The sequence below is a fragment of the Giraffa tippelskirchi genome, chromosome 2 (genome assembly GCF_054371585.1).
Source record: "Giraffa tippelskirchi isolate mGirTip1 chromosome 2, T2T-mGirTip1v1.2.pri, whole genome shotgun sequence".
Lineage (NCBI taxonomy): Eukaryota > Metazoa > Chordata > Mammalia > Artiodactyla > Giraffidae > Giraffa > Giraffa tippelskirchi.
The window spans coordinates 191061279-191073310 of NC_137276.1; the positions used below are offsets into that span (position 1 = coordinate 191061279).

General features: G+C 36.4%; 1 protein-coding gene across 2 annotated transcripts in view; it reads right to left on the minus strand.

Annotated features, from left to right (window-relative positions):
- EPHA6 (EPH receptor A6) overlaps positions 1 to 12032 on the minus strand; it is a 946574-nt gene that overhangs the window by 142934 nt on the left and 791608 nt on the right. For both annotated transcript variants that reach the window (XM_081572572.1, XM_081572573.1), the window contains one exon: positions 10541 to 10602. In XM_081572572.1, the coding sequence (XP_081428698.1) occupies positions 10541 to 10602 (62 nt within the window). The remainder of the gene's footprint in view (positions 1 to 10540; positions 10603 to 12032) is intronic.

Consider the following 12032-nt stretch of genomic DNA (forward strand, 5'->3'; position numbering starts at 1 on the left):
ACTGATGATGAGACTCTCTGAAGAGTCACAAAAAAGAGGAGATGAATTCCATGTTTCTAATTGTCCCTTAGCCCAAAAATATTCTCATCCATACTGTATGAATGTTCTCACTTCTTCCTTTTTTTTTTTCTAACTGAAATTTCATTATTAAAATTCTGTTTGGGCCAAATTCATAGAATCAAAAGCTGAAATGGTGGTTTCAAGGACCAGGTGAGGGGGATATAGAGAGTTATTCATCATTGTGGTTCAGCTGGTAAAGAATCTGCCTGCAATGAGGGAGACCTGGGTTCGATCCCTGGGTTGGGAAGATCCCCTGAAAAAGGGAATGGCTATCCATTTCAGTATTCTGGCCTGGAGAACTCTGTGGACTCTGTAGTCCATGGGGTCGCAAACAGTCAGACACAACTGAACAACTTTCAGTGGGCATAAAGGGCTAGTTCAGCAAGATGAATAAACTCTAGAGAGCTTCTGTACAATAATGTACCTGTCATGAACAATACCATATTGTATACTTAAAATTCTGCCAAGAGAGTAGATCTCATATTAAGTATTATCACCAGAATAATGTACAATGAAAAAAAATTATTTGGATTTACACATACAAAATTATCTGGGGGAATTAAAATAATATTTATGAATCACATATTAGTATGAATTAATCTAGTTTTATATCCAGCTAAGATCTGTGACAATGAAAGAATGGGAGCAATGAAAGAATGGGGACAATTAGGATGGGGTGAAGGTCCAAGTTACAGGTAATTCTATGAAGTAGAAAAAAGCCTAGCCTGGGGATGAGAAGGGTAGGAAGAGTGTGCTACCACATGGAATTTAAAACAGAAAAAGTTAAACCTCTGAGGCTCAGAGAAGAGGATATTAAGAAAGGGGTGGATGCCGCAGAAAAAAGGACTCCTCCCCCCAAAATATGGCACAAAAATCTATTCTATTTTTTTTTTTTTTTTTTTTAAGGAAACTACAGGTCTTCTTTGTATTGAAAGTTACATCCTTGAGCTGTATTCTGTGTTAAAGAGGCTTTTACGGATCTGCCTAGGGACTTAAGCAGAAGCTTTAAAAGAAATATTTATGGGAAAATGCATCCTGAGTTCTCAACAATTGATTTATAAGTGACTTTGCAGAAAACAGTCCTTGGAGGATAACTTCTATAACTTAAGTTTAAAGTTAAAATTCAGTTTTTATATATTTCTAAATCAGGAAGTTGACCATGCTATGACTTCTTAAAATGTTCTTGAATTAGAAAAAGAAGTGGCTAAGGTTATTTATAGGTCTGAAAAGACCAGATCATTCTTGTTTAAAATAACCACTGAACAAATAATAGTCATTATCTCCTTTTAACTCAAGCCTTGGTTTTTGTCACAGCCCCAGCTGAAAATCTTATTTTAATTTCTTGTAGAATATTTACTAAATCCTTCAAGGCTTTATTATTTTGTAGTAATTGTGAATTTGGACTGAAGCTAGGCCAAGCTGTATTTTTAGTTATAGAAGGGAATGGCCACCAAGAGTGGAATCGGAAATTTCAATCATAAGGAAATTAAAAATGTCATCTCTAATACATGTAAAAAATCTAGGAAGAAGAGTAGATTTGTGAAACATGACAGTTGGATTTCAAATTATCTTTTAATACCTTAAAATAAATCTGAATATATAATATATCTTTAACTTACAAAGCTTTCTATTGAAATTGATTTTTTTTTGTTTTTGCTTAGATTTGTATAAAGGTAAACTACAATAGCTACTGTGTGCTGCACTTAAATAAAGCCAACGAAATTTAAACTTTTCTGTTTAGCATCTAGCGGAGGGTGTAGCACAGTTCCAAGATCCTGATGAAGCATCACTGCATCAGAATTACTGCGAAAATTTTTGCAAAATGTATCTCCTTGGGTACCGTGTATGTGTATTTTGTAAAATCTCAGTAGTGTTAGGGGAAGCACACTGATTGAAACTGCCCACCCTGGCCAGGCACCATAGTAACCATTCGCATGAGTTGTTTTATGACAGGAGATCTTGTTCGGCGTACGGAACTGATAAGCCTCCACCAAACAGAAGAGTTCGGGAAAGGTCAAAAGGAGACACAACCTGTCTGACCACCTCCCAGAATCCTTCTCTCTGGCATCCATCTTGGCTGAACAAGGCGTGCACCACTAGGAAGGACTCTGAGTTAGAATGATTGGATAAGGACAACCCGGAAACTAATCCCATCACCATGAAACCCGAAACTGCAAGCCATGTGACAGAGCTGTTGCCCTGGGTTCCCTTATCCTACTGTTCTCCACCCGGAAGCCCTTTCCCAATAAAATCTCTTGCTTTGTCAGCACATGTGTCTCCTCGGACAATTCATTTCTGAGTGTTAGACAAGAGCCCAGTTTCAGGCCCTGGAAGGGGTCCCCCTTGCTGCAACAGTAGGATGGAGATTTTGATTTCTAGGCATGGTTGAGAACCACAAGTTTTGAGTCTAATATTTCAGTTCAGTTCAGTCGCTCAGTCGTGTCCGACTCTTTGTGACTCCATGAATCTTAGCATGCCAGGCCTCCCGGTCCGTCACCAACTCCCGGAGTTTACCCGAATCCATGTCCATCGAGTCGGTGATGCCATCCAACCATCTCATCCTCTGTTGTCCCCTTCTCCTCCTGCTCCCAATCCTTCCCAGCATTAGGGTCTTTTCCAATGAATCAACTATTGGCATGAGGTGGTCAAAGTATTAGAGTTTCAGCTTCAACATCAGTCCTTCCAATGAACACCCAGGACTGATCTCCTTTAGGATGGACTAGTTGGATCACCTTGCAGTCCAAGGGACTCTCAAGAGTCTTCTCCAACACCACAGTTCAAAAGCATCAATTCTGTGGCGCTCAGCTTTCTTCACTGTCCAACTCTCACATCCATACATGACCACTGGAAAAACCATAGCCTTGAATAGACGGACCTTTGTTGGCAAAGTAATGTCTCTGCATTTAAATACGCTATCTAGGTTGGTCATAACCTTCCTTCCAAGGAGTAAGTGTCTTTTAATTTCATGGCTGCAATCACCATCAGCAGTGATTTTGGAGCCCACCAAAATAAAGTCTGACACTGTTCCCACTGTTTCCCCATCTATTTCCCATGAAGTGATGGGACCAGATGCCATGATCTTAGTTTTCTGAATGTTGAGCTTTAAGCCAACTTTTTCAGTGTCCTCTTTCACTTTCATCAACAGGCTCTTTAGTTCTTCTTAACTTTCTGCCATAAGGGTGGTGTCATCTGCATATCTGAGGTTATTGATATTTCTCCCGGCAATCTTGATTCCAGCTTGTGTTTCTTCCAGCCCAGCGTTTCTCATGATGTATTCTGCATAGAAGTTAAATAAGCAGGGTGACAATATACAGCTTTGACATACTCTTTTTCCTATTTGGAACCAGTCTGTTGTTCCATGTCCAGTTCTAACTGTTGCTTCCTGACCTGCATACAGGTTTCTCAAGAAACAGGTCAGATGGTCTGGTATGGTGATGGACTAAGATGGACTGGAATGGGTGAATTTAAATCAGATGACCATTATATCTACTACTGTGGGCAGGAATCCCTTAGAAGAAATGGAGTAGCCATCATGGTCAACAAAAGAGTCCGAAAGGCAGTACTTGGATGCAATCTCAAAAACGACAGAATGATCTCTGTTCGTTTCCAAGGCAAACCATTCAATATCACGGTAATCCAAGTCTATGCCCCGACAAGTAACACTGAAGAAGCTGAACTTGAACGGTTTTATGAAGACCTACAAGACCTTCTAGAACTAACATCCAAAAAAGTTGTCCTTTTCATTATAGGGGATTGGAATGCAAAAGTAGGAAGTCAAGAAACACCTGGCGTAACAGACAAATTTGGCCTTGGAGTACAGAATGAAGCAGGGCAAAAGCTAATAGAGTTTTGCCAAGAGAACACACTGGTCATAGCAAACACCCTCTTCCAACAACACAAGAGAAGACTCTACACATGGACATCACCAGATGGTCAACACTGAAATCAGATTGATTCTATTCTTTGCAGCCAAAGATGGAGAAGCAAAAACAAGACCGGGAGCAGAGTGTGGCTCAGATCATGAACTCCTTATTGCCAAATTCAGACTTAAATTGAAGAAAGTAGGGAAAACCACTAGACCATTCAGGTATGACCTAAATCAAATCCCTTATGACTATACAGTGGAAGTGACAAATAGATTTAAGGGACTAGATCTGATAGACAGAGTGCCTGATGAACTATGGACGGAGGTTCGTGACATTGTATAGGAGACAGGGATCAAGACCATCCCCATGGAAAAGAAATGCAAAAAAGCAAAATGGCTGTCTGAGGAGGTCTTACGAACAGCTGGGAAAAGAAGAGAAGCGAAAAACAAAGGAAAAAAGGAAAGATATTCCCATCTGAATGCAGAGTTCCAAAGAATAGCAAGGAGAGATAAGAAAGCCTTCTCAGTGATCATTGCAAAGAAACACAGGAAAACAACAGATTGGGAAAGACTAGAGATCTCTTCAAGAAAATTAGAGATACCAAGGGAACATTTCATGCAAAGATGGGCTCAATAAAGGACAGAAATGGTATGGACCTAACAGAAGCAGAAGAGGTGGCAAGAATACACAGAAGAACTGTACAAAAAAGATCTTCACGACCCAGATAATCATGATGGTGTGATCACTCACCTAGAGCCAGACATCCTGGAATGTGAAGTCAAGTGGGCCTTAGAAAGTATCACTATGAACAAAGCTAGTGGAGGTGATGGAATTCCAGTTGAGCTATTTCAAATCCTGAAAGATGATGCTGTGAAAGTGATGCACTCAATATGCCAGCAAATCTGGAGGACTCAGCAGTGGCCACAGGACTGGAAAAGGTCAGTTTTCATTCCAATCCCAAAGAAAGGCAATGCCAAGAATGCTCAAACTAACGCACAATTACACTCATCTCACACGCTAGTAACGTAATGCTCAAAATTCTCCAAGGCAGGCTTCAGCAATAAGTGAACCGTGAACTTCCAGATGTTCAAGCTTGTTTTAGAAAAGGCAGAGGAACCAGAGATCAAATTGCCAACATCTGATGGATCATCAAAAAAGCAAGAGAGTTCCAGAAAAACATCTATTTCTGCTTTATTGACTATGCCAAAGCCTTTGTCTAATATTTAGTTTTGTAAATTAAAACTCTCCTGTATGGTTCAAATGAGGGGTTAGGAATGACTATAGAAGAGTTCAGGAAACTGTATTCAATTTCTCTATATATCACTATAGTGTAAATTACCTATCAATTAAAAACTGTAATATAAAGTCCTGTATGGAAAAATAGAATTAATAGGAATATTAGAAAATACAGGGTACCAGATAGTACAAGTAACACAACCCCTTTATAGTACTATAATGTTTAAAGAAATCAATTCAGGCTATTGTATATTGATGCTCTAACTCCTAATTTAAGAATAAAAAGTTCAGTCATTGATATGCTTTGTTCCAAGTATACTATGCTTTCATATATTTGGATGCTTACTGTCACATATTTTTAGAATAGTCTTTGGCATTAAACTGGCACAGGTGTGATAATAACATTCATTGACATGAAGCTTCACATATTTTCTTCTGAAAAAATGTAAATAAAGGGATGTAATTCAACTGTAACTCTTAGGGTTTAAAGACAGATATTGGTGGATAAATGTAATTCACTCTTTTTCTACTGTTGAATATAAAATGAATGTGATGTGGATTAATTATGCTCTTACACCCCAGCACAAATATAACTCCACAAAACATAATTTACAAGAAAAGTGTGCTAATAAAACACAGCTCTCATTATTAATATATAACTAGCATAGGGTAAAATGCCATCTTTACTAGATTTATAATTTGAGTACATAAATATTTAAAAGATTCCTTTAATTTTTTAAATTAATATTTGTTTTGCATTTGTTCAAGGAAAATCTTCAAATGTCTCACATTGCTTTTGGAATGCTGATATGCACTTACATGTATTATTTAAATACTCATATTTGTGAGGTATACCCAGATTTTTAAAAATGGTGAACATTAAGAATATTTTTAGCCACTAGAAAAAGTAGACCAAGAAGTAACAGGAAAACAATTAAAAAATACTCAGTGGGCTTTCCTGGTTATCCAGTGGTTAGGAATCAATCCACCTGCCAATGTAGGGGATATGGGTTTTCCACCCCTGGTCCAGGAAGATTCCACATGCTGTGAAGCAACTAAGCCTGTGTGCCACAACTACTGAGCCCATGCTCTAGCGCCTGCGGGCCACAACTCCTGAAGCCTGTGCATCCTAGAGCCTATACTCTGCAACAAGAGAAGCTACTGCAATGAAAAGTCCATGCATTGCAATAGAGTAGCTCCTGCTCTCCACAAGTAGAGAAAGCCCAGATGCATCAATGAAGACCCAATGCAGCAAATAAATTTATAAACAATTTTTAAAAACCTCAAAACTAATGACATCTTCTGAAATATACTATAATAATAATAGATAAAATTGGAGACATTACTATGTGCCAGACATTTTCTTGGAGTTTTAGGTCTACAAGATATTCATTACAATAAAGTCATAATAGCTACAGAAAGAGGTTATTGCCTATTCTTAACCTTATTTTGTGGATGCCATCATCATTGAATATTCTCTTTGGCTTTAACACCTGATCCAATCCCCTGGTGAATGCTGTTGACTCAATGTTCAAAATATATCACAGAGTCTACCATTTTCCATCAACTCAACTGCAACTATCCTAATCTAAGCCTCCATCATCTCCTTATGGGGATTACTGCAAAATCCTCCTGATTTCCCTGTATCCATCTATACCTCAATATAGTCTCTTCTCAGTACAACAACCAGAGCAATTGTTTCAAAACATAATCAGATTATTTTATTTTATAAAAAATGCTATTAAATAAAGGAGTAATTTTTTGTGCTTGACATATGATATCTCAAATTTTTAAAGTATTTTATAACTATTTTTATTTGGATTGCTAGTTAATATTGCTGTAAGAAAAGGAGGTCCAAAGATTTAGGGATACACAGTTGCCAGGTAAGTGCCAATAAAAGTGTTCATGAAATCCATATGTACAGTTAGACTGTGCAGGAATAAGTTTCAGGGCTGTGCTTCATTTACACTAGAGCATTTCCTTGGAAAAGCTAGGAGAACTTGCACACCAGTGAGGTCATAGCTTCTGGGCAGTCAGGCTGATGCTCCACTTTCTGAGTCAAATGCATTTTATTTTAAAAGGCAACACACACATATACTTACATACCTACCCACCTCTCCTTTTCCACATTTACATGCACATACACACCCACATACACACTTACGCACAAACATGCTTACTTAACCACACCGTCCTCTGCTAATATATTTCTTGAGAAATGTCTGCATGGATCCAAATAGTAGGCTTATGCATTCAGTGGAGGATCAAAACCAGCCAGCCACTGCCACCAGACTGTAATCTTGTACTTGGTTTGCTACCATTCCTTCATATAAAACAGGGAATTGAAGTGATTTTCAAATAGTGTGGGAGACCAAAGGGAAATCTTTTTTACCTCCAGCAAGCACAGAATGCTATTAATGAGCCATGGATGGCTCCCCTACTATGGCATGCACTTAGCCACTTCCTCCTCTGTGTTCACAGAAGCTGTGATTATCAAATTCTAAAGCAGTAGTTTGAAAAATGACTTGGCTTTTGAGACTATGAGGGATATATTCACATGATATATCTGCTTGCCATGATTATTATCTCTGCTTGCCATGGGGAGCTGAGTATCTGCTATTGACATAAAGTTTATGAAGCACTTTGAACTTCTGAGATAAAATAGATATGACTACAAAGAAAGAATCTTAAAAAAGAGTAAAAAGGGAGTACTGACCCTATGTTTTTTTTATCCCATTCATATGATTTTTATTTTAATAGAAATTCTATGTGAGGAGGGGACACAAGACCCCATGGGGAGATGGTAGTGAACTTATAAAAAGAAGTAATAAGTAATTTAAGATAAAAGAATTTAATGTGAATGAAATCATGGCTTATGGATTCAGAGACTTGAATTTCAATCCTTGCTCTACCCATTACAATATGTCAGGCATTATTCTATATGCTTTACAATAATCAACTCAACCCTTACAACAACTGCATGAAGTGGATACAAGTAATATTCCCATTTTATAAATAAGTAAACAGAGGCACAGCAAAGTTAGTCACTTGCTCATGGGGAGGGAGGTGGGAGGGGGGTCCAGGAGGGGGAACACATGTGGACCCATGACTGATTCGTGTCAATGTATGGCGAAAACTACTACAATGTTGTAAAGTAATTAGCCCCCAACTAAAATAAATAAATTTATTTAAACAACAAAAAAAAGAAAAGTTAGGCAATGGCACCCCACTCCAGTACTCTTGCCTGGAAAATTCCATGGACGGAGGAGCCTGGTAGGCTTACAGTCCATGGGGTCGCTAAGAGTCAGACACGACTGAGCGACTTCACTTTCACTTTTCCCTTTCCTGCATTGGAGAAGGAAATGGCAACCCACTCCAGAATTCTTGCCTGGAGAATCCCAGGGACAGAGGAGCCTGGTGGGCTGCTGTCTATGGGGTCGCACAGAGTCGGACACGACTGAAGCGACTAAGCAGCAGCAGCAGCAGCAGTCACTTGCTCAAGTCACAAGGTCACATAACCAGTAAGTGGCAGAGCCAAGATGAACTGAGACAGTATATGTTAAGGTTCTCATAGTATCAGTAAAAGTAGCCACATTATTTGAACATTTATTCTTTCCCAGATTGTATTGTGTCTAACCAATTGTGCATAGAGCTGAAAAACATTAGTTTTTAAAATTTAAATCATGAAACTTACCACTTATAAACATGTTGTATGTTTACGAGTAAATATTTTATAATGTATATTTTCTTTACAACATGTTTTAATTAATTCATGAATCAGCAGGACAAAACTTATATCTGAAACTAACATTTCTCTCCTAATTTGCTTCTGGCAGTCATTTGATCCAATTTTCAGCAGCAATTTAGATGAGTATCTGTTACATTACTTGCCATTATATTCAGCTCTAGGATATAGTAGATAAAAAATATCAAGCATCATTAGATAATAAGTCATTTTGATATGTATCTGATAAAAATGTGTTTCTGAATAAACATAATGGAAGGGCATAAGTATATATGCATTTCAAGTACCATAGGAGGTCCCAATAAATTATCCTGAAGTAATTTCGCACATTTACAGGAGAAATGTATACAAACTATAAAATATACTCTGCGAATGGCTACAGAAAAGAACAAATTGTTTAGGTCCCTAAATGCCTATGAATTTCATTTTGCCTTAAAGAGCATACTTGCTTGAGAGTATGCATTTTGTGAAGAGTATTGCTCTATAATAATCAGACGATTTTGCTGAATTCAGCTTTTGGCATTGAATCTGGACATCAAGTATAGTCAGTGTAAATATATCATCACTGTTAATATTGAGATCAGTTGGAAGAAGAAGGCATGGAATAAAGAAAAATAAATGAAAATGGGATCAAGAGAGAGAGGTAAGATACACACAGAATTTGTCCAAATAACACTGTGCAAAAAATGAAGCGAAGAAAGAATGCTTGAGATCATTTATTCAGATAAAAAATGGAGAAAAACATATAACACAACTCAAATAGCAAAATTCAGTCTTTTTTACATAAGAAAATTGGCTATGTCTCTGTAGATAAATATATATTAAGGAATACAGTGACATGCACATATGTGACCTCTGCTAGGGTGAAAAATATTTAGTCTAGTGATTATTTTTTTATATTTGTATTTTCCCCATCAATAAATATTTTTATAGCATATGATGGCTTTTAAATACCAAAAATATCATAAATACATTTTGAAATATAACTTCATGGTGTCTCCTTAGCTGCTATTCTGTACTACTACATAAAACAAATGAGTTTTGTATATGCCATACTGTCAAGGATAAGCCACTTTAAAAAGAGTGCTTAAAATTTTTTTGTTCTAAAATAAATATCAGCCAGAGGTTAATTCTTTCTCGTTTTGTTTTCTAAATAGCCAAATGAACTTAAGATGAACAAAGCTGATAAAATCCATCTTCTCATATGAACTTGAGTCATTATCAGCAAGTATACATCAATTTAAAGGGTTCAGCACTACATATAATGCATAAAATATCTTACTAAATAGTTAAATATAATAAAGCAAAATGAAAGGCTATGTGAAGTAACTGAGTTTCACTTAATCTCTTTCTTTATAACATCATTTGAAATATGTATATTTGATATGGCAAGTCAATTTATAGGAGAAATCAATTATATTATCATGTGTATATACTTCTCCACCTCAGTAACTCTAACATATCACAATATCAGAGAAAAGCACCCTAGAGAAATTGCTGCTATTCTTCATGGAAGAATATTTTTCGTGGAAGAATCCATGAAAACATTATGGCAAAATTAATTTATGATAAATTTTTTAAATCTAGAACTCAAAATAGCTCATTTAAATGCCATCAGAAAAGAACACCTCACCCGCAAAAAGGAGTCTAGGGATCCATTCTCCATATATTCCACCACAATCATTACTGGTCTGCCTGCCAAAAGAGCAAGAGAACATATAAGGATTAGAGCAATTACAGAAATATGTGCTATAGTTAGAGATTTCCAGCTGTGGAAGCTAAAGTATTTGTACTTTATTAGTAGGAACTTCACTTTCTAACATGCTTCTATCAATATTAAACATACACAGTTGTCCATTTTTTATAGCATTATTTCCTTTGAGTTCATAAAAAGAACATGAATTACAATATGAATTACTAAGTAATTAAACATTTCCTTTTCTAAGGCCCTGCAATCACTTGTTTAGATTATGTTGTCCTGAGCTTTTCCTTAAAATTCAATTAACAAGCTGAAGTCAGAGTTTAAGCAGTTACTGGAACTGCTCTGGCAGCTGTGGTACAACTCCTCGTCCAGTGATGCAGTAATTATGGCAGAATTACATTAGATTTAGCCTCTCCAAAATACTCCTAAAAGCAAAGCAGAAAGAAGAAATTCATAAATTCTCTTTAAGAAAGTATAAATCATCAATCATAGTCTACTTTTAAGGGCTTTTAAGTAGAAAAACGCCAGTAGATTGATGAATGCTACAAAGTTGGTGAGATTTGTAATAGTTCTTGATCATCTCTTTATTGGACATAGATTAGATCAACAGACTATGATGGCAGTACATGAAAAGTAAATAACTGATTTCACAGTCTAGTGCAGAAGCTAAAATCAGAAGTTGAACATTTATTTCTTTTTTATCATATCTATTTGCAATTGTTACAGTTCCCAATATACCTCTATTAGATAGAACATTCAACATAAATAGCTGTTTTCTTTTTCAAAGAAAAGAATCTATTTGTTCTGCCCAATTGCCCTAGTTTAAAAGATAAACTCACTTTAGGGAGGGAAAATTATATTTATTTGAGATAAACATGTATGTCATATTTGCTTTTTACTTATATATTTCTCATTTCTCATTGGGATTTTTAGCAATTCAATCTGCATTATGCAGAGAGTTTTTCCTCAGGAGCACAAAGAAGATCTGGAAATAAATTATGTGTACCAATGATGGAAATATTAGATCTCATATTGTAATTCATGTCCCTTTTATGAACTCAAAGCCTTAAGGGCTATAAAGGGTGACTGGAACAAATTAGTACAATGTCTGCAAATGCTAGATTTTACATCTGAATCTGTATTTTAAAGAAAGATGTGCTAAAGGTTAAATGTAGTAATAAAGTTCCCAATTTATTATGCATAGAATTAGAATCCAAAGAAGTTTCCCATTTTGGCAAATTTCTATAATGTTCCTTAAAGTCATTAATTTCACCCAAATACATATTAAAAAAAACTTATAAGAAAATATTGAGGTCAAATGAATTGTCAGCACTACTGAAGGGATCTAGAAGATTCGGGCTTTAAGTCTGAGAATCTGTCATGAAATCCTTTATTTGGCCATTGATTTCAGAGAGCTTGAAGA